The following is a 23,972-nucleotide window of genomic DNA, read 5'->3' as shown; positions in this document are numbered from 1 at the left end:
ATGAGTGAAAACCCAAGTCAGGGTTTGTGCATTTGATGAAAATACAATATGACTGTTCCTCAGACCTCAGTTGCACTAGTGATGTGAGATATTAACTGTCACATTTCTGCAACTGTGCAATATGCCTATTTAAGCTTCCATTCTGAAGTTATATTTTTACTAGCATTAGGCAGCTTGGTTTGGCTGGACTCATAATTTCTTTATAGCAGTAGCCTTTCTTTTTCTGTTTACATCTGCAAATTATGTCCCATATTATAAAAGGACCATTTTCTCATTTACCAACTGTTCTGTCTGGGTTCCCCCAGACCTCAACACCAACTGGAAAAAACGGCCAGACACGCTGGTAAAAGCAAAAGTACTTTATAGCTTGAGAAATAAACACAGAGAAAAACCTGTTCTTCCCAACAGGCAGGCTAGGAGACTTTACAGCAGAGTCCTGATGTCCAGACAATACAGCAAACTTCTTGCTGGCACACCCACCACTGTAGAGCATAAGACCCCCACCTTTTTCCCCCAAGGTTTCAGTATTCAAAGTCACAAACCAGAATTCCAAGACGCCAAAGATCACAGCCAGGTCCCAGGACTCCCAAAGATAATACTCCACAAGCCAGGAAGGGTGGGTCTGCCTTTTCAGCCTTTCCAGAGAGCACCACACCCAAACCCACCTGTTGCCTCTTTAGTGCTGAAAGTACCTAGCCAATTGGTCCCTTCTTTGTGTTGCTCTTCTCTGCCGGAGATCGATTATTGCTTGTGCATTTTCCTCTAAGGAATCCAGGCTGCTTGCTGGGGAGAGCTCCCTCTTGGGGGCCTCTGGCCGTTCCCCCTCTTCCTCAGCCTGGGATTCCTCCTCCTCATCTGCCTGCACCTCCTGTTCCTCATCCTCCCCCTCTGAGCAGGAAACCGACAGAAGATCAGCCGTTCCCTGAGGGGCCTCGGACGGAATCACAACACCAACCAAACAAAAAATGCTGCAAGACCATAGTATTCCTTGAACTGTGGTCCCAACAGCACATAAAAATGCAGCTCTTATGAAACAAACTCTACTGCCACACGAATCCCAGCGACCAGTTAGGTCCCACAGAGTTGGCCTTCTATGGGTTCCGTCGACTAAACAATGTCATTTGGCAGAATCCAGGGGAAGAGCCTTCTCTGTGGCGGCCTCGGCCCTCTGGAACCAACTCCCCCCAGAGATTAGAATTGCCCCTACCCTCCTCGCCTTTCGTAAGCTCCTTAAAACCCATCTCTGCCGTCAGGCATGGGGGAACTGAGATACTCTTTCCCCCTAGGCCTGTACAATTTACGCATGGCATGTTTGTGTGTATGTTTGGTTTTATAAATAAAGGTTTTTTAGTTGTTTTAGTATTGGATTGTTACATGCTGTTTTTATCACTGTTGTTAGCCGCCCCGAGTCTGCGGAGAGGGACGGCATACAAATCCAATCAATCAATCAATCAATCAATAATATAAATAAAATAAAATAAAATAAAACTGTGTAACACACATATTTGGCAGCAAAAACAATACCGCCACCTCGACCGAAAGATAAATTCTACAGTCTGTCATTTCTCCAGGGTTTCAAAAAGCATCTATCACTTAGGCATAAACAAATCTAATTTAACAGATTTTGCATCTTGGCACTTACTTTGTAAATTTTGTTGAAGGAGGCATGTTCCTTGCCTTTGTCTAAACTTTTATTCTATCGTAAAAAATAAGCCTTAATTCATCGTTATCTCTGCCAGTTAAATCAGAATTTGGTAGCACAGTTGTCAAACCAGACTTGTGAAACAATGATTGTTAGAAATTTGCTTACAAAATGTATGCATGGTATGTTAGTATGTATGATTGGTTTCTAAATTGGGGTTTTAAATTAACTTAAATATTAGATTTTTTAACATTGTATTATTATTGCTGCTAGCCGCCCCGAGTCTGCGGAGAGGGGCGGCATACAAATCTGATTAATAAATAAATAAATCTCTAATTCTAAATGAGTCCATGCTGCCTAGACAAAACTGCAGCAAAGTTCAACTCAAGGAGCATATGGCAGCTACGGCTAGGAAGGTCTTTGATCAAATCCATCTTGTTTGCCAGTGTCACTCATTCCTGTATTGGGAGGCTCTGCTTATGATCAGTGACAGCTTGGTGACCTCTTAGAAGCCAACATAGTCCAGAAACCCAACTCATGCAGCAGAGTGGATAGCTCTGGGAAACCATAGTTTACCCAACCCATATAAACTCCATTATTTTGTAAGCTGCACTAGTTAACAATGGGCTTGTGGGTCCAAGATGTTGTTGACACCTATAAAATCTTCCATGGCATAAGACTAAGATATTTGAGGGACCATCTATCTCTAATTATTTCTGCCTCCCCAATAAGATCACATCGGATTGGCATGTTCTGTTAAAAAGTTCCATTTAATGTGACCCGAGACTTGTGCCTTTTCTCTTGCTGTACCTGTCCCCAGGTTAGCCTTGACCTTTAGAAATAACTTAATGTTCTGGTTCTTCTGTAAAGCATTTGGTCAGGTTGTTGCAATAGTCATTAGTAAGTGCTAGTCTGTGTTATTTGAATGATAGATTCCAAGGTTACATATCCCAGCGGCCGATAAGGTCCCACAGAGTTGGCCTTCTCTGGGTCCCGTCGACCAAACAATGTCGTTTGGCAGGCCCCAGGGGAAGAGCCTTCTCTGTGGTGGCCCCGGCCCTCTGGAATCAACTCCCCCCAGAGATTAGAACGGCCCCCACCCTCCTTGTCTTTCGCAAATTACTCAAGACCCACCTTTGTCGCCAGGCATGGGGGAGTTAGGATATTCCTTCCCCTAGGCCATTACAAGTTATGTATGGTATGTTTGTGTGTATGTTTGGTTTTTATAATAAGGGTTTTTAGTTGTTTTATTAAATTGGATTGTTACATGCTGTTTTTTATCATTGTTGTTAGCCGCCCCGAGTCTGCGGAGAAGGGCGGCATACAAATCCAATAAATAAAATAAATAAAATAAATAAATATGTGATTCTTTTTAGGACTGGTGTATTTTTTTTAATGTTTTCAACTTGGTACCATATTTTTCAGAGTATAAGACACACCGGAGTGTAAGACGCACCTTAGTTTTGGGGGAGGAAAATAGGGAAAATAATCTGTTTACCAGGTATTCATATTATCCCCTGGTTATTGAGAGTAAGAATGAAAGAGTTTGCAATCCAGTAAGAGCTGGGAACATCATTAGTACCTGGAAAGAAACATTCGGAGCAAATAGAGCAATGGAAAAAACTCTGCAAAGACTCAGGGCTTGGAAAACATTCTTCGCAGAGAGAAACAGTGAAAGAGCCTGCAAGCCGGTAAGAGCTGGGAACATTGTTAGCACCTGGTTAGGGCTGGAAAGAAAGAAAGGCTACATTCAGTCAGATACACCCAAATTATCAGCCTCTTTTAGGGAAGAAAAAGGTGTGTCTTATACTGAGAAAAATACGGTAACTACCCTGACTTGTTTGGTGAATGGTCAACCACATAAAATGGATGAATAAATTAATTAATACCAGGTTGATTTTATCTGCAGAATGTCAAACATTTGTGGGATGTGATGTCTACGTTTTTGTAGTACAATGGTCCCTCGATTTTCGCAGGTTCGAACTTCGCGAAACGGCTATATCACGTTTTTTTCATATTAATTTAAAAATACTTTGGGGTTTTTTCCCCTATACCACAGCTTTTCCCGCCCAATGACGTCATACTTTCGTCCGCCTTTAATAAATATTTTTTAAATAAACTTAAATAAATAAACATGATGAATAATAATCTAAATGGTTGCTAAGGGAATGAGAAATTGCAGTTTAGGGGTTTAAAATGTTAAGGGAAGGCTTGTGATACTGTTCATAGCCAAAAATAGTGTGTGTATTTATTTATTTATTTATTTTATTTTATTTTATTTTATTCTATTTTATTTTGTCCAATACACAATGAAGGTTATAGAGGACATATTCGTAGTAAAATATATCAGAGAAAGAATAGAAGAGGAGATATAGGAGAGACAATAGGACAGGGGACGGAAGGCACGCTAGTGCACTTATGCACGCCCCTTACTGACCTCTTAGGAATCTGGAGAGGTCAACTGTGGATAGTCTAAGGGTAAAATGTTGGGGGTTAGGGGATGACACTACGGAGTCCGGTAATGAGTTCCACGCTTCGACAACTCAATTACTAAAGTCGTATTTTTTACAGTCAAGTTTGGAGCGGTTAATATTAAGTTTGAATCTGTTGTGTGCTCTCGTGTTGTTGTGGTTGAAGCTGGAGTAGTCGTTGACAGGCAGGACGTTGCAGCATATGATCTTGTGGGCAATACTTAGATCATGTTAAACTTGAAATACTTAGATCATGGTTACTACGCTTGGATTGCTCCATCAATAAGATATGTTCCCTGTGTTTTAAGCAGCAGCTTCATGCTCTGAAATGCAAAACTATTTGCTAATAAAAATCAAATTTAATTTAATTAATTTAAATTTAATTAATTTACTTCCGCATATCTACTTCGCGGAAATTTGACTTTCGCAGGCGGTTTCGGAATGCATCCCCTGCGAAAATCGAGGGAACACTGTAGTATATGCCAAACCAAAGTAATCCGTGTATCCACTTTACATCCACTTTACAAAGCAACCCATGTTCCCCCCCCCTCTGTGGTATGTTTCATGAAATATAACTCACTTCTATTTTTGTTTTGTCTTAGCTTTTTACAAAATGGGTAATATTAGGTATTCCTTGTGGTTAGCTGATTGTTCCACGACTACAACCGGCTCTTTGAATCACACAGTCTACTAAAAGCCCTGCACAGATATTCTCACCGCAGCCGGTTGACCCATTTGACAGAAAGGTCAGCTTGCAGCATGCGTAAAAAGAATGTTCAGTGCATTAAAAGCAGACCCGCTCATGCGTGTACGGCCTCCTGGCATTTCTGCTGAGTCTTCTCCGTGTCCTGCTGCAGCGCCTTCCCATGAGGAAGTGGTCGCGAAGCAACGCACGTTGAGCAAAGCACGAATCAAATAAACATTTTGAATAGCAGTAACAGCGTTCCTTTGCTCGGGATGGAGTTTCGACCATTGAGAGGAAGATATTGAAGAGAAGAGAAGGCTGCAACGTTTGACTGGGCTTGCTAATTTCCACTCTGGATTATATATATTTAATCAAGGGGTAGAGCTAGCTGTTCATAATAAAATGCTGTTCCGGCACTTTATTCAGCATTCATGGATGATGGGGAAAATCACTATGGACAGGAAGGGGGGTTCTTCCCTCCCACCCCCTCTCTTTGACTGAAATACAGGTTTTACTGACGGAAGGGCTAATATACAGAGGTCTGAGAATTTTACATCTGTGACGTTGGATCAGAGTGAGATAGATAGACTGTAAATTTTGAAGTTTATGTTACATTGTCTTTCTGTTCTGTAAACAGGGTGTCCAGCAAACCTAGAAAACAAGGAAATCCAGGAATTATCAGGGAAATCAGGGGTTCGTGAAATATCAGGGAATTTGTGAAAAAATAAGAATAAATCACGACTACAACCAGCTCTTTCCGGTCACAATTCAAAGTGCTGGTTATGACCTATAAAGCCCTTCATGGCATCGGACCAGAATATCTCCGGGACCGCCTTCTGCCACACAAATCCCAGCGACCGGTTAGGTCCCACAGAGTTGGCCTTCTCTGGGTCCCGTCGACTAAGCAATGTCGTTTGGCGGGACCCAGGAAAAGAGCCTTCTCTGTGGCAGCCCCGACCCTCTGGAACCAGCTCCCCCCAGATATCAGAGTTGCCCCCCACCCTCCTTGCCTTTCGCAAGCTCCTTAAAACACACCTCTGTCGTCAGGCATGGGGGAATTGAAATTTCCCTTCCCCCTAGGCTTATAGAATTTATACATGGTATGCTTGTAGGTATGAGTGGTTATTTAAATTGGGGTTTTTAAGATTATTTTTAATATTAGATTTGTTTACATTGTCTTTTTATATTGTTGTTAGCCGTCCCGAGTCTTCGGAGCGGGGCGGCATACAAATCTAATAAATACAAATACAAATCAGGGAAAAAAACAAACTATATTAAAATGTTTAAAAGTTATACACATACTAACAGCTGCCAGGATAGTATATGCCCAACAATGGAAAATAGACAAAGCCCCGGAAAAAAATATAGTAATTAAAAAGATATTGGACAGTGCCGAGATGGACAGGTTATCTAAACAATTAGAGGGAAAAGAAGATTCAGATTATTATAAAATATGGGAAAACTTTTATGATTGGTTAAAGGAAAGAGCAACAAAGTAATAAATAAAAATTCAAGCAAAGCAACACGTCGAATAAAAGAATTCAAAAATTAATACTTTGTGAATGAAGTAAAATTCTCTGATCGAACACCTAAAAAGTGGGGAAACTTTTATTTCCCAAATGTTGTATGTGTATGTTTCTGTGTATGTCTTTTTTTTTATGTTATATTTGAAAAAATAATAATAATAATAATAATAATTAAAAAAAATAAAATAAAATGTTTAAAAGTCAGGGAAATATCATGTAAAAGAAAAAAAACGGATCGAGTCAAGCAAAAATGAGCATAACTGTGGCAACAACTTGCTTCCTCAGCTACCGATATTTCTCTGCGGCTTAGCCGTTTGGTATGACGTCATCTACGACAGCGTTTTAACCAGATCACAAGTTACAGGGAAATGTGAGGGAAATATCAGGGAATTTCAAAATGCCCCTGGACACCCTGTGTAAAATAATCAGCACAGCTTTCAGTCATTTGAAGAGTATTTTTTTTTTTTTTTTTTTATTTGGATTTATGTGCCGTCCCACTCTGAAGACAATTTAGAAATTGTGTATCAAGCTAAGACTACCTTTGTGTAATGCTTTATATGACACCAAATGCTAATTCTCGTGCTTTTCTTTCTTATTGTTTATTTAGACAATTCATGGTCATAAAGGCGCAATAACAGCCGTGGCTTTTGCACCCGATGGTCGGTATCTTGCCACTTACTCCAACACTGATAGTCACATTTCCTTCTGGCAGGTAAGTCCCAGATAGTTTTGATTTGATTGGATTGGATTGGATTTGTATGCCGCCCCTCTCCGTAGACTCGGGGCGGCCAACAACAGTAGTAAACAGCATATGACAATCCAATATTAAAACAGTGAAAAACCCTTATTGTAAAACCAAACATACATACAGACATACCATGCATAAAATTGTAAAGGCCTAGGGGGAAAGAGTATCTCAATTCCCCCATGCCTGGCAGCAGAGGTGGGTTTTAAGAAGCTTACAAAAGGCAAGGAGGGTGGGAGCAATTCTAATCTCTGGGGGGAGTTGGTTCCAGAGGGCCGGGGCCGCCACAGAGAAGGCTCTTCCCCTGGGTCTCGCCAAGTGACATTGTTTAGTTGACGGGACCCGGAGAAGGCCAACTCTGTGGGACCTAACTGGTCGCTGGGATTTGTGTAGCAGAAGGCGGTCCCTGAGATAATCTGGTCCGGTGCCATGAAGGGCTTCATAGGTCATAACCAACACTTTGAATTGTGACCGGAAACTGATCGGCAACCAATGCAGACTGCGGAGTGTTGGTGTAACATGGGCATATTTAGGGAAGCCCATGATTGCTCTCGCAGCTGCATTCTGCACGATCTGAAGTTTCCGAACACTTTTCAAAGGTAGCCCCATGTAGAGAGCATTACAGTAGTCGAGCCTCGAGGTGATGGTTTGTTCTAGTGGTGGTCCTTGACTTAATGACCACAATTGAGCCCCAGCAGTTTGTTGCTAAGTGAATTTTGCTCCATTTGGTGGTCTTTCTTGTCACAGCTGCTAAGTGAATGACTGCAGGTGTTAAATTAGTAACACAGTTGTGAAGTGAATCCAGCTTGCCAATTGATTTGTTTGTCCGAAAGTCGCACAGCGTGATCAGGTGACTCCAGGAGTCTGCAACCGTCATAAATTGTGAAACAGCTGGTGAGTGTTTGAATTTTGGTCAGGAGACCATGGGGATGCTGCAGTGGTCATAAGTGTGGGAAACGGTGATAAGTCACTTTTTTCTGTGCGGTTTAACTTCAAACGGTCACTAAATGAACTATTGTAAATCAAGGACTATCTATAGTAAATTAAGTCCTCTCTTCCCCCTGTCCTCTCCATAAGAATGCTATGAGATAAACTGGGTGAAGAGATTGGTCAAACTTCATCCCATAGAAACATAGAAACATAGAAGACTGACGGCAGTAAAAGACCTCATGATCCATCTAGTCTGCCCTTATACTATTTTCTGTATTTTATCTTAGGATGGATATATGTGTATCCCAGGCATGTTTAAATTCAGTTACTGTGGATTTACCAACCACGTCTGCTGGGAGTTTGTTCCAAGGGTCTACTACTCTTTCAGTAAAATAATATTTTCTCATGTTGCTTTTGATCTTTCCCCCAACTAACTTCAGATTGTGTCCCCTTGTTCTTGTGTTCACTTTCCTGTTAAAAACATTTCCCTCCTGGACCTTATTTAACCCTTTAACATATTTAAATGTTTCGATCATGTCCCCCCTTTTCCTTCTGTCCTCCAGACTATACAGATTGAGTTCATTAAGTCTTTCCTGATACGTTTTATGCTTAAGACCTTCCACCATTCTTGTAGCCCGTCTTTGGACCCGTTCAATTTTGTCAATATCTTTTTGTAGGTGAGGTCTCCAGAACTGAACACAGTATTCCAAATGTGGTCTCACCAGCACTCTATATAGCGGGATCACAATCTCCCTCTTCCTGCTTGTTATACCTCTAGCTATGCAGCCAAGCATCCTACTTGCTTTCCCTACCGCCTGACTTCACTGTTCACCCATTTTGAGACTGTCAGAAATCACTACCCCTAAATCCTTCTCTTCTGAAGTTTTTGCTAACACAGAACTGCCAATGCAATGAATTACTGTAGGTAAATCTGAGCCTTAATTTGAGTCTATTCTGTGCCAATCCCCTAAACTGATGGTATAGGTCAGTGACCTCCATCCTTTTGGGTACTAGGGACCGGTTCTGTGAAGAAAGGTGTTTCCATGAACCAGAGGGAACTTGGTTTCATGTGCTGCCTGCATCCCATGAATGGGGCTTCACTTCTTTGAAGCAGAGGGCAGTTCTGCTTCGAGTTGTGCCAAGAGCATGGGTCAGTGATTCAATGGACTGTCTATGGCAGTAATGATGAACCTGTGTCATGTGTGCCACAGGTGGCTTGCGGAGCTATATCGGAGGCCACGCGAGGCATTGCCCTATGTCAGCTCCAGCGCCCATGTGTGCTCTAGCCAGCTGATTCTCAGCCTTGGGAAAAACGATTCCGGACTCCGGAGTGATCAGTGAAGTTTCCTTGAAGCCTCTGGAGGGCGAAAAATAGCACAGTGGGCAAACCAGAGGTCTGTTTTTCTGAACTTCCGGTTTGCCCATTTGCCCATTTTTTTTACCACCCCAGACTTCAGCGAGTCCTGTGTGCATGCGTGGGGGTGGATTTTACGCATGCGCAGGGGGCAGTGCGAATAGGGGTGTGCATGGGGGGGGAAGGAATGGGTATGGGCACGTTCATGCCTGTTGGCGCATGCACACACACCCTTTTGGCACGCAAACCCAAAATGTTTCATCATCATTGGTCTATTTATCTATTTATTTATTTATCTACCTACCTACCTACCTACCTACCTACTTACTTACTTACTTACTTACTTACTTACTTTATTTAATTTGTATGCTGCCCCTCTCCGTAGACTCGGGGCAACTCAGAACAGTAATAGAAAAACAATGTACAGTACAAATCTAATAATTAAAACTAAAACCCCATAATTTAAAAAACATACACACAACATACCATACATAAACAATATAGGCCTGGGAAGTTATCTCAGTTCCCCCATACCTGACTACAGAGGTGGGTTTTAAGGAGTTTACGAAAGGCAAGGAGGGTGAGGGCAGTTCTAATCTCAGGGGGGAGCTGGTTCCAGAGGGTCGGGGCCGCCACAGAGAAGGCTCTTCCCCTGGGACCCGCCAAACGACATTGTTTAGTCGACGGGACCCGGAGAAGGCCAACTCTGTGGGGCCTAATCGGTCGCTGGGATTCGTGCGGCAGAAGGCGGTCCCGGAGATATTCTGGTCCAATGCCATGAAGGGCTTTATAGGTCATAACCAACACTTTATAGGTCATAACCAACGCTATGGAGATTCTCTGTCATCCAGGTCATGGTTGTTCCAAAGGTGTTATTTCAGGAGGTAACTGGACTTTCTGGTTTTTCTTTGAAAATGTTTCACTTCTCATCCAAGATGCTTCTTCAGCTCTGACTTCTTTTCCCCACCATCCTGCCAGAGCTGAAGAAGCTTCTTGGGTGAGAAGCAAAACATTTTCAAAGAAAAACCAGAAAGTCCAGTTGCCTCCATAATACCCACGGGACTGCCTTCTGCCACACGAATACCAGCGGCCGATTAGATCCCACGAAGTTGGCCTTCTCCGGGTCCTGTTGACTAAACAATGTCGTCTGGCAGGGCCTAGGGGAAGAGCCTTCTCTGTGGCGGCCCCGGCCCTCTGGAATCAACTCCCCCCTGAGATTCGAATTGCCCCCACCTTCCTTGCCTTCCGTAAGATGTTGAAGACCCATCTATACCGCCAGACATGGGGGGATTAATTTCTCCCCTCACCTTTCCTGACTCAACGTATGAGATTGGTGTGATTTTTTTAGAATTGCTAGTTTTTAATAATAATGGGTTTTTAATATAGTTTATATTGGATTTGTATTCTATTGTATTTATTGTTGCTGTGAGCCGCTCCGAGTCCTCAGAAAGGGGCGGCATACAAATCTAAATGATGATGATGATGATGATGATGATGATGATGATGATGATGATGATAATGATGATGATGATGATGATAATAATAATAATAATAATGTGAGAAGTGAAACATCTTCAAAGAAAAACCAGAAAATCCAATTGCCTCTTGAAAAAAAGCATCTTTGGAATATTCAATGGACTAAGCGTTTTAACTAAACATATGGTATAAATGTAGTGCCGTCATCTAAAACCTGAATCATGGAAGAACATAGTCCCAAACAAAATGATGGATAGCCCATCATATCTCAGGATGCTCCCCTACACAGCATCTTAAATCAATGAAGATTACACAACATAAAGGTAAAGGTTTCCCCACCAGTCATATCTGGCTCCAGCTTTTGGGCGTGGTGATCATCTCCATTTGTTGGCCAAGGGAGGAAGCCAGGGGTGGGTTCCTTCCGATGCAGTCTGGTGCGGGCACTCCGGTAGTGGCCCCCTGATGATGTAACTTTGGTGTGATAACTCTGGTGCTGTCTGAGCTAGTCCGTGCCCGCTGCCATATATTTTTGTAATTTTTGGCACTTTTTCAGCTGAGACATCCCTCTGAGCATGCACGGAACTAAAATCACACAAAGGAATGAAATGTCACGATGCAAAAGGTAAAAATAACCCACCCCTGGAGCAAGCATTGCCTGAAAACAATTTCAAGTGCTCAGCATGGCCATACGCCAAAGGAGCCTAGAATGCTATTATTGTCCGGCCAAAGTTGTATTTATCTACTTGCATTTGCATGCTTTCGAACTGCTAGGTGGATAGGAGCTGGGGCAAGTAACAAGAGCTCACCCCATCGTATGACAGTGAGGCCTCGAACCCATGCTGTTAGCGATCCAATTGACAAACTCAATGTTTTTTTACTACCAGTTCTGTGGGCGTCGTTTGATGTGGCTTGATGGGCATGGCTTGGTGGGTGTGGCAAGGGAAGGATACTGCAAAATCTCCATTCCCTCCCTACTCTGGAGCCAGCCAGAGGTGGTATTTGCCGGTTCTCCGAACTATTCAAAATTTCCACTACCGGTTCTCCAGAACCGGCTGGATTTCACCCCTGCTTTAACCATTGAGCTATCATGACCTTTAAAGCCCTACATGACATTGGGCCAGAATACATCCGGAACCGCCTTCTACCGCACGAATCCCAGCGGCCGATAAGGTCCCACAGAGTTGGCCTTCTCCGGGTCCCGTCGACCAAACAATGCCGTTTGGCGGGCCCCAGGGGAAGAGCCTTCTCTGTGGCGGCCCCAGCGCTCTGGAATCAACTCCCCCCAGAGATTAGAACGGCCCCCACCCTCCTTGTCTTTCGCAAATTACTCAAGACCCACCTTTGTCGCCAGGCATGAGGGAGTTAGGATATTCCTTCCCCTAGGCCATTACAAGTTATGTATGGTATGTTTGTGTGTATGTTTGGTTTTTATAATAAGGGTTTTTAGTTGTTTTATTAAATTGGATTGTTACATGTTGTTTTTTAGCATTGTTGTTAGCCGCCCTGAGTCTGCGGAGAGGGGCGGCATACAAATCCAATAAATAAATAAATAAATAAACCCAGAAATTGAAGAGGGGCACCCTTAAATGAAATGGTGCCTTTTGTTTCGAATGCCTGCCTTTGTAGGTAGATGGCTCAATGAAGGGAAAAACTGCAGCGGCAGAATTATTGCTAACCTGGATTCAGTATCCCCGTAACTAACAGCTAGTACATAATTTTAATTTACTATTACTTTCTACATTAATTTGATGATAACCGTGCATCGTTAAGAGTATTGAATTTATCGCCTGTCATCGCAGAGTGTGTTATTTAGGAAGCCATGAATAAGGACGGCGAAAATGCTCTTCCATCACTTGCATGTATTTAGTTCGGTTGCGCGAGAAGATCTAGGAAGCAATCAAGCTTATTGATTGAAATGTTTTACATGATCATCTAAGATTACCAGGGGGAGTGGCCACAGCAACCCTGCTTCAATGCAGACATGTCTTTCGACATATACAATAAACCGTGTGAATATATTTTCCCTCCCTTGATGCGTTGGGTTTTTGTTTTTGTTTTTAATAAACTTTATTGATTTTGAATAAAAAAGACATACAGACTTACAAACATTTAAACACATATTAGGGGTTACAATTACCCCTCTTTTCTTGAAGTCAATTTTTAATACAGAAAAAAGGATAAAGTCTTAAGTCTTTAAATCAGACTAATATTCTAATTGAAAAGAAGAACTTTGTTTATATATTCTATTAAAAATAAAATTAAATTGGTAAAAAAAAAAGAAACCAACAACACTAACAAGAGCAAAAAATGTCAATAACATTTAATTATATTCATACCATTTTCTTTACCTTGTTTTCAACTTATTCTTATCTATCCATATATAAAGTTTATCCCAAACAATGTAAAAGTCAGATTCTTCTTGATCATTCAGCCTTCTCGTCATCATATCCATCTCTGCACAATCCAATATTTTTTTAATTACATCCTCTTTTTGGGGGATATCTTCCCCTTTCCAATTTTGTGCATAAACTATCCTAGCGGCTGTTAAAATATGTACAACCAGAAAAGAAATATCTTTCTTATATTTCTGTTTAGCTATGCCTACAAGATAAAATTCAGGGGATTTTTCTATTTCATATGATGTAATCTCTTTTATCATTTTTTCTATCATTCTCCAATATATCCGGACTTTATTGCATGTCCACCATTGATGATAATAAGAACCTATTTCGTTTTTGCATTTCCAACAATTTGGGGAGGTATTTGGGTACATCTTAGCAATTCTGTTCGGTGGGAGATGCAATGCGTTGGGGTTTTTTTAACAGTAGCTTAAACCAGTGTTTTTCAACCAGTGTGCCGTGGCACACTATTGTGCCGCGAGACATGGTCAGGTGTGCCACGAAGAAGGAAGCTCAGGTTCCGGTCTCGCAACTTTTTGTTGAGAGAGTGAGAGTGAGAAAGAGAGAGAGAAAGAAAGAGAAAGAAAGCAAGAGAGAGAGAAAGCAAAGAGAGAAAGAGAGAGAAAGCAAGAGTGAGAGAGAAAGCAAAGAGAGAAAGAGAGGGAAAGCAAGAGTGAGAGAGAAAGAAGGCAAGAGAGAGAGAAAGAGAGAGAAAGCAAGCAAGAGAGAGAGAGAAAAGGAGAGGAAGGGAGAGAGAGAGAGAGAAATGAGCAAAAAGGGGAGGAAAAAAGAGAAATGAGAAAATGATTGAGACAGAGAATGAGAGGAAAGAGAGAGAAACAAAAGAGAGAGAGAAGTGACTCTTGATTTAAAGCATATGATAAAAAGCACCCAAAGAATAAGAGAGAAAAAAACCCAGCCCTCACCTGTTTTTGGAAATGGTTCAAAAGTATGTATATACACACGCACACACACACACACACACAAGGGTTGGGAGGAGACAGGGATGGATAAAGAGAGGAGAGTGTCTTCGGGTGTCATTTTGTGTCATTTTGGTTGGTGGTGTGCCCCAGGGTTTCGTAAATGTAAAAAATGTGCCGCGGCTCAAAAAAGGTTGAAAATCACTGGCTTAAACAGAAGGAGTTAACCATAGCCAGCCTGTTACATTTATTTAAAAATGTAGTCTTGTGTACTAGCGATTCCACCTTTCCCTCCAGTGGGTCTATTCAGCACTGCTATTAATGCAAAAAAATCAGTAACATTAGTCATCTTAAAAGGGTTATTACTCAAGATGATTTAAATTGTGAAAATGTCAGTGGGGCTTGCATGCTCCCTGCGAGAGATTTACATTCTCTGACACCCTTTCGTTGTTCAGAAGGACCAGGAAGAGGGGGTGGGGGAGAAAGTAAGTAAGTAATGGCTTCTCTGTTACACTGATCAGGATTCTGAACATGATATCGGCAGCAGCGCATCTTAAAAACGACCCAGAGCATGACATGGTTTCCATGTGTCAAAATCTCAGGCGCACAGCTGACTCTGCCATCCCATCTGGTCTTAGGAAGGTTTCCACACCTAATGAGTTTAGCTGATTAAAGGAACCATTCGGGACTGCCGCTTCATTTCTTTGCACAAGCACATCACCTACATAACCAAGTGGTCTAAATAGGGCAGTTAGGAAGTGAATTGGAAGCTCCAGTTAGAATTTAAGAGCCTGTTTCCTGGAGGTTTTCGCTTAGGGGACCGACACAGAGAGAAGAAAACTGCTGCCTCTTAATGCTTCCTCTCATTCCCATTGCATTTCAAAATGCTGCATTTATTTTGAAATAATGTATGAATTGAATTACATGGGGCTACCCTTGAAGAGCGTTCAGAGACTTCAGCTGGTGCAGAATGCAGCGGCGCTTGCAATAACGGGTGTACCAAGGTATGCCCATATTACTCCATCTTCACGCAAGCTGCATTGGTTGCCAGTCGGTCTCCAAATACAATTCAAGGTGTTGGTTATTACCTTCAAAGCCCTAAAGCCCAAACTACCTACGGGACTGCCTCGGTCCTCATACCTCGCTGCAGCCATGAAGGGCCCCCAGAGTCGTGAAGTTTCCAGTGTGAAGTTTCCACAGTCTGTCTTGATTTGGGAAGACATGTCATCTGCTGGTGTGGGTGCTTGATTGGCCAGCAACTGACCTTTATGGGGAAAATATTGTATGGTATAAAAATTATCACAAAACATTTCATGACGTATTACAAAATGTCATAAAATATTTTCTGTGGTCAGCTCCTAATGTTTGACTGTGTCTGCATTGGTTGCCGATCAATTTCCGGTCACAATTCAAAGTGTTGGTTTTGACCTATAAAGCCCTTCATGGCATCGGACCAGAATATCTCCGGGGCCGCCTTCTGCCGCACGAATCCCAGCGACCGATTAGGTCCCACAGAGTTGGCCTTCTCTGGGTCCCGTCGACTAAACAATGTCGTCTGGTGGGTCCCAGGGGAAGAGCCTTCTCTGTGGCGGCCCCGGCCCTCTGGAACCAGCTCCCCCCTGAGATTAGAATTGCCCCCACCCTCCTTGCCTTTCGTAAACTCCTTAAAACCCACCTCTGCCGTCAGGCATGGGGAAACTGAAATATCTTCCCCAGGCCTATATAATTTATGTATGGTGTGTTGTGTGCATGTTTTTTAAATTATGGGTTTTTAACCTCATATTATTAGATTTGTATTGTACATTGTTTCTATCACTGCTTTGAGCCACCCCGAGTCTACGGAGAGGGGCAGCATACAAATTTAATTAATGAATGAATGAATGAATGAATGAATGAATAAATAAATAAATGAAGTATTGTATGGTATAAAAATTATCACAAAACATTTCATGACAGATTACAAAATGTCATAAAATATTTTCTGTGGTCAGCTCCTAATGTTTGACTGTGCTCTATATATACAGTTCTTTCAAGACAGATACATCCCCGAATTATCTGCCTGAATTTTGAAGAACATTTCACGTACATTTGAAACTCTGTCTTTGTGGAATCTGGAATCGGAAATGACGAGCCAAGGAGCAGGGGGGGTCACAAGTTGTCTAATATTCTCCAAAAACTCAAAAGAGAAGATCTCTCTTATCCACAGACTCCCCCTCTATCAGCAATACATAGAAACATAGAATTCTGACGGCAGAAAAAGACCTCATGGTCCATCTAGTCTGCCCTTATACTATTTTCTGTATTTTATCTTAGGATGGATATATGTTTATCCCAGGCATGTTTAAATTCAGTTACTATGGATTTATCAACCACGTCTGCTGGAAGTTTGTTCCAAGGATCTACTACTCTTTCAGTAAAATAATATTTTCTCATGTTGCTTTTGATCTTTCCCCCAACTAACTACAGATTGTGTCTCCTTGTTCTTGTGTTCACTTTCCTATTAAAAACACTTCCCTCCTGGACCTTATTTAACCCTTTAACATATTGAAATGTTTCGATCATGTCCCCCCTTTTCCTTCTGTCCTCCAGACTATACAGATTGAGTTCATTAAGTCTTTCCTGATACGTTTTATGCTTAAGACCTTCCGCCATTCTTGTAGCCCGTCTTTGGACCTGTTCAATTTTGTCAATATCTTTTTGTAGGTGAGGTCTCCAGAACTGAACACAGTATTCCAAATGGGGTCTCACCAGCACTCTATATAGTGGGATCACAATCTTCCTCTTCCTGCTTGTTATACCTCTAGCTATGCAGCCAAGCATCCTACCTGCTTTCCCTACCTCCTGACTGCACTAATACTTTCTAAATACTAAATACTTTCTCTCTAAAGTCCAGTCTTCATTTTCCCATTACCAAAATAACCCTCTTAAAAAAAATTGTGGCAAAAGTTCTGCCTACCCATAGAAAGTACAAAAAAAAAATATTACCCTCAACCCCCCATTATCCACTGATCAGCTCATATTTGGAGAAATGCCAGAAGGTTACATTAGTCGTTTGATTAGAAAGATGGGATGAGATGTATTCACTTGTCAGTAACTATTTGTCTACCCGCTGACCTTAAAGGAGGCAAAATGAAAAGCCAGAACCACGTGACCCAATTGCAGAGGTCTGTCTCTCTCTCACACACACACACACACACACACACACACATACAGAGAGGGAGGGAGGGAGGGGGAGATTGTTTGGTGTGTTTGTGGTGGCGAACTTTCAACAAAATGATTGAAACATGCCCCTTTCCCATTAAGACCTCCACGAATGTCGGATCTTCTCTGATAAAAAAATTAACACAAGCCGCTACCACTTTTCAGGGTGAATGAGGTAAAAATTGAACTCCTAAATAGAGTGTGAAATGGCCTTAGAAATTGTAGCTATCTAGGGGAAGCTGTAATTAAATTGTCTTTATGGATTTCCCTCAAAAAAAACAACAACAACCACAGCCTAGCTGAAGAGGGCAAATGAGGTTGATGTGGCAGCCTCATCAAGAATATTTGCGAAAAAGGCTCCTGAGTTTCAGGATCTAAGACACCATTTATTGGCGAAACATGAATTAACTCAAACTATAAGGTGATCTTTACAGAAGGACAGAACACAATGATGGGCTGCCAAAATTTTTACTGTCACACTGTGAGCGTGAATTATTTTGTGGGTGTGGCTTGATGGTCATGTGACCCGGTAGGAGTGGCTTGCCAGCCATGTGAGCAGGTGGGAGTGGCTTGACAACCATGTGACCAGGGATGGCTTAAAGGTCATATGACTGGGTGGCTTACCGACCAAGATAAGTTTTCAAATAGGTGCTTGGACTCTTTTTCAGTTGATTAAGTCAAATTATTTGAATAACCACAAAAGGTACAAGTGATAGACAGCATATTTGTTGAGGAGCACCGTTTTGTACCGAACCCACAAAGTTCAGTATGAGAACAGATTAGGCAAGTGGCTCAATTTTCTTTAATTGCTTTAATTTTCTTGTGAGTCCGGTATACCAGGGCAACCTGGTCTATCCAAACCTGGGATGGAGTCTATTGCTTCCTCTTTTTTGCCGTGGTTGATGTGAATCATCAAGTCTGACTTCCCACATTGACTTTGAGAGAACCACTCTTGGAAAGGACTACCGTACTTTTCGGAGTATAAGCCTGGTGCACCAGTTGCAACCCTATTTGGACCGGGACTCACTGCTCACAGTCACTCATGCCCTCATCACCTCGAGGCTCGACTACTGTAATGCTCTCTACATGGGGCTACCTTTGAAAAGTGTTTGGAAACTTCAGATCGTGCAGAATGCAGCTGCGAGAGCTATCATGGGCTTTTCCAAATATGCCCATGTTACACCAACACTCCGCAGTCTGCATTGGTTGCCGATCAGTTTCCGGTCACAATTCAAACTGTTGGTTATGACCTATAAAGCCCTTCATGGCACTAGACCAGATTATCTCAGGGGCCGCCTTCTGCTGCACGAATCCCAGCGACCAGTTAGGTCCCACAGAGTGGGTCTTCTCCGGGTCCCGTCAACTAAACAATGTCGCTTGGCGGGACCCAGGGGAAGAACCTTCTCTGTAACAGCCCCGGCCCTCTGGAACCAACTCCCAACCAGAGATTAGAATTGCCCCCATCCTCCTTGCCTTTCGTAAGCTACTTAAAACCCACCTCTGCCGCCAGGCATGGGGGAATTGAGATACTCTTTCCCCCTAGGTCTTTCCAATTTTATGCATGGTATGTCTGTAGGTATGTTTGGTTTTTATTATAATGGGTTTTTAATTGTTTTTAGTATTGGATTATTGTTATATGTTGTCTTGTTATTGCTGTTAGCCGCCCCGAGTCTCCGGAAAGGGGCAGCATACAAATTCAATAAATAAATAAAATAAATACCTTTTTCCTCCCTGAAAGAGGCTGAAAATTCAGATGTGTCTTATACTCTGAATGTAGCCTCTCTTCTTCTTCTTTTTTGAAGCTTTTTTTTCCAGCCCTAACTAGGTACTAACGATCTTCCCAGCTCTTGTCTTGCAAGCTCTTTCATTGTTACTCTCTGCGAAGAATGTTTTCCAAACCCTGACTTTGTAGGGGTGTTTTTTCATTGCTCTACTTGCTTCAAATGTGTCTTTCCAGTGCTAATCAGATGCTAATGATTTTCCCAGCTGTTACTGGCTTGCAAGCTCTTTCGTTGTTACTCTCTCTGAATAAGGTTTTTTTAAAGCCCTTAACCAGGGGATAAAATAATCTTCTGAAGCTGACCAGGCTAAGGACGCTTGCCAGATGAATATCTGATAAGCAGATTCTTTTCCCTATTTTCCTCCCCCAAAACTAAGGTGTATCTTATACAGTGGTCCCTCTACCTAAGAAGGCCTCTACTTAAGACCTTTTCTAGATAAGAACCGGGTGTTCAAGATTTTTTTTGACTCTTCTTAAGAACCATTTTCTACTTAAGAACCTGAGCCCGGAAAAGATTCCCAGGAAACCTGAGAGCAGCACGAAGGACCGGCCAGTTTCCTGCCATTCCCCCTAGGTTTCTCTCTCTGGCACAGTATATGGGAGGCAGCCTCACGCCAGGTGTATGGGAGGCATGTGCCCCTCCTCACCCCTCAGAGTCCCTCTTTTTTTAAAAAAAGCCTTAAAGTTTTGGATTTTTTTGATTCCCCTCCACTCCCCTTCTTCCTTCGGCAGCGACTGTCCTCCTCTTCTTCCTCCTCCTCCCCCTCCCACCCAAATTCCGAGCTTTTCATTCTTTCCTAATGGGTTTGCACGCATTATTTGCTTTTACATTGATTCCTTTGGAAAAAATTGCTTCTATTTACAAACTTTTCTACTTAAGAACCTGGTCACGGAAAGAGTTAAGTTTTTAAGTAGAGGTACCACTGTACTCCGGAAAATATGGTAATTAATGGTAATCAGATGATCCTGCCAGTTGCCAAGTTGCTCAGATATTGATTATGTGACCAAGTGACCTTGTGACAGTCGTATATGTGAGGACAGGTCATAAACTGCATGAATCCCAGCAACCAGTTAGGTCCCACAGAGTGGGCCTTCTCCGGGTCCCGTCAACTAAACAATGTCGTTTGGCGGGACCCAGGGGAAGAGCCTTCTCTGTGGCGGCCCTAACCCTCTGGAACCAACTCCCCCCAGAGATTAGAATTGCCCCCACCCTCCTCGCCTTTCGTAAGCTTCTTAAAACCCACCTCTGCCGTCAGATTCTTTGAGATTCTTTCCCCCTTAGGCCTTTACAATTTATGCATGGTATGTTTTGTATGTATGTTTGGTTTTATAATAAGGGTTTTTAATTGTTTTACTATTGGATTGTCACATGTTGTTTTATCACTGTTGTTAGCCGCCCCGAGTCCACGGAGAGGGGAGGCATACAAATCCAATAAATAAATGAATAAATCCCAGCGGCCGATAAGGTCACACAGAGTTGGCCTTCTCCAGGTCCCGTCGACCAAACAATGTCGTTTGGCGAGGCCCAGTGGAAGAGCCTTCTCTGTGGCAGCCCCGGCCCTCTGGAATCAACTCCCCCCAGAGATTAGAATGGCCCCCACCCTCCTTGTCTTTCGCAAACTACTCAAGACCCACCTTTGTCGCCAGGCATGGGGGAGTTAAGATATTTCTTCCCCTAGGCCATTACAAGTTATGCATGGTATGCTTGTGTATATGTTTGGTTTTTTATAATTAGGGTTTTCAGTTGTTTTATTAAATTGGATTGTTACATATTGTCTTTTACCATTGTTGTTAGCCGCCCCGAGTCTGCGGAGAGGGGCGGCATACAAATCCAATAAATAAAATAAAATAAAATAAAATAAAGTAAGTAAGTAAGTAAGTAAGTAAGTAAGTAAGTAAGTAAGTAAGTAAATAAATAAATTAGAATAGAATAGAATAGAATAGAATAAAATAAAATAATAAATAAAATAAAATAAATAAACCGTTCTTTTCCCAGTCCTGTCCAAACGGGCATCAAATGAATGGTCTTAAGGCGAGGACTATCTGTATTCCTTCATAAGGCAAATCGATGGATTTCAGTGTCGATTGACTTGTTGTTGTTTTTCTCCCCTTTGTCTCAATGCCAGATGAACACCTCTCTGTTGGGAAGCATCGGGATGCTGAATTCTGCGCCGCAGCTCCGTTGTATTAAAACCTACCAGGTGCCTCCTGTCCAACCTGCATCTCCAGGTTCACATACGGCCCTCAAACTGGTCAGGCTTATCTGGACTTCAAACCGCAATCTTATCCTTATGGCCCATGATGGCAAAGAACATCGATTTGTGGTGTAAAGTCAGGGTGTGTGGAAGAGGGTCTTTCTCCCCCCCCACCCACCCAACCCCAGTTCTAAATACAATTGTGTTTTGAAAGTTCTTGTAAATTGATTCTCCCTCTTTATGATCTTAATATTGGAGGTGTTAAATACCCAAAGGTTTATGGACCAGGATTGGCCAGACAATAAATGTTCTGCTTGCTTCTGCAGAGCGGAGTATTGCTTGAGCATTCCTTTAGAGCAGCGTTTCTCACCTTTGGCAATGTTAAGATGCCTGGGCTTCAACTCCCAGAATTCCCCAGCCAGCTGGCTAGAGAATTCTGGGAGTTGAAGTCCACGTATCTTAAAGTTACCAAGAGATCTTTTAACTTTAGAGAAATGCGGACCCAATCAGCAATTAGAACATCTTGCAAGGTGAGGATGGGAAAAAGAATCCAGGACTTTGAGAATGTAACTTGAGTCTGGCTTGATTGGTGAGAATCTTGATTCTGCTGACTTTGGAAAAGAAAACCACTTCACAATATTTAAAGCTGGTCTGAATCTCACTATTCCGAGAATGTTAAAATCCTCAGAGCCTAAATGGAGAAAAAACATCCTTCGAAGTGTTTTGAAATGTCATGTTTACCAAAGCTTATGTGTTTACACAGAAATACTTCCAAGTCCTTTGAAGATCTTGGAGTCAGAATGCTCTGTTCATTTCTGAAATTCTGATAGGATTGATTAAGGAAAGATCCCATACACACTCTTGGCCTTTTTTTACCTGGGGGAAAAAGGGGGAGTGTCACACAGCACCTATATAATATCAAGAATCTGAGATGCCTACTGAAATCACTGGTTAATGGCATTAAAGACCCATTATATATTTCAGGTTTGGGGTTTTGTAAGAAAATGTACAGAAAAGAAGAAATCATTTTCTTTGTATAATTTCTAATCAAGATGGAAACAATGGCATATTCCCATTAGCGAAAAGGCGATTTTGTGTTTTTTAGGTTGGGGAGAAAGAATACCCCCAGATTATTATTATTTTCTTCAATGAAAATTTACACAAAACCGTGAAAGAGATAATTGGGACATTGATATTTTCTTTGCTGCTATTATATGTATCAATATCATATCTATGTATCAACAAATAAGCTCTTCCACAGCTTTCTCTTCACATCAAACTCCATTGTGACATAAATATGTCACTAATTATGATCCTGCAAACTTATATAATTTGGATTAATCAGAGGAAAGAGATTTATGACAGAATTATTTGATAAAACATATCTTTATTATTATTGCAAGAAATATGAAGAAAAGTTAACCTTCGGGTCCATTTCAAGTGTTATCCTTAATCAAAAAAAAAATCATAATACGCTGATTAGATTTCACATATCTCCCATGTCTTATATATATTTTTTTTTCTGTAAAACGTTTTCTGTCTCCCATCTACCCTTTCTTTATAGAGCAGAGGGGGGGAAATGTAGAAAATATTTTATTGAAATGCTGGTGTGTTGAACATACTATATGTATAGTATACATGTACTTCTAGACTTGAATATGAGAATACAGAGAATATGCTCTTAGTACATGCTGATAAATTTAGCAAAAATGGCGCCTGTGGAAAATTTGATTGTGAAAATCAAAGGATGAAGAATCAAGAAGGACAACTGGATGCATTTATTTTGGAGCACAGCATCTGTATCATCTCCCCAGAAATGAATGTTGTCCATCATCTTTGCCTTCCTGAATAGCACTGAAACATTCCTGGTGCTTTGCATACGTTGAGATTATCATCAGACAGTTTAGTGACCTGTTCAATACCATATATGTAACTAACATTATATCAACCATAGTTACAAATTTTAAAAAAACAGTAAGAAATTGTTCGGAATGTTTTACAGCACTGTGACTTTGTGCTATTGACTTATGATTCGGTGGAAATAAATTCAGTTGTAAATTTTCAGTTTTTTGAGGGGAGGTGGTTAAAAAAACATATCATGTGTGTACCTGATTATGAGCACTTTCCCCAGAATACATAGCAATGTACACCATTTTTGAATTCTATTACAATGACGGCATAAACGGTACAGCGAATGATATTTTGGGGTACTCCCTGTTAGATAACTTTTTTTATTGGGTATAATTTCTTTTGTTACCCACACATTCTTTTTCCCCCACATTGATTCCTGCAGTCTAGGGGGTCCCATTTATTTGTATGGAATGATGCATAAGGAAAATAAAGGATTCCTTATTGCAAGGTTGGCTAATATTTCCTGAATTAAACAAGACTCTGCAGAGACCATTTCCGAGCAATAAGGCAAATTGGAGAGGCAGCGTTCCAAATTTAATAAGCTATTTGCATAATGGTACTTGTTGCATCTCAGCGGGGAAACTCCAATCTCCCTGGATGCTTGGATTTCTAGCTGCCATCATCCCAGAAGCAAAGGATTGTGGGAGTTGTAGCTAAATTGTTTGCAGGCACTTGGGGCCTGTTATTAGTGTAGGCCTACTAAGGGCAGATACCTATGTTATAGTAATCTGAAGGTT

The 23,972-nt window shown here is 41.7% G+C and overlaps 1 protein-coding gene across 1 annotated transcript in view; it reads left to right on the top strand.

Annotated features, from left to right (window-relative positions):
- Nucleotides 1–22,746, top strand: part of WDR7 (WD repeat domain 7) — a 390,669-nt gene extending 367,923 nt beyond the window's left edge. The window contains exons 26-27 of the mRNA XM_070743517.1: nucleotides 6,932–7,036; nucleotides 21,256–22,746. Of these exons, the coding sequence (XP_070599618.1) occupies nucleotides 6,932–7,036; nucleotides 21,256–21,459 (309 nt within the window). The 3' untranslated portion in view covers nucleotides 21,460–22,746. The remainder of the gene's footprint in view (nucleotides 1–6,931; nucleotides 7,037–21,255) is intronic.
- Nucleotides 22,747–23,972: the final 1,226 nt, after the last annotated feature.

Source organism: Erythrolamprus reginae, chromosome 2 (assembly GCF_031021105.1).
Source record: "Erythrolamprus reginae isolate rEryReg1 chromosome 2, rEryReg1.hap1, whole genome shotgun sequence".
In the NCBI taxonomy this organism is placed as follows: Eukaryota; Metazoa; Chordata; class Lepidosauria; order Squamata; family Dipsadidae; genus Erythrolamprus; species Erythrolamprus reginae.
The sequence above is the reverse complement of the archived record's forward strand: the minus strand, read 5'-3'. Positions and strand labels throughout refer to the sequence as shown.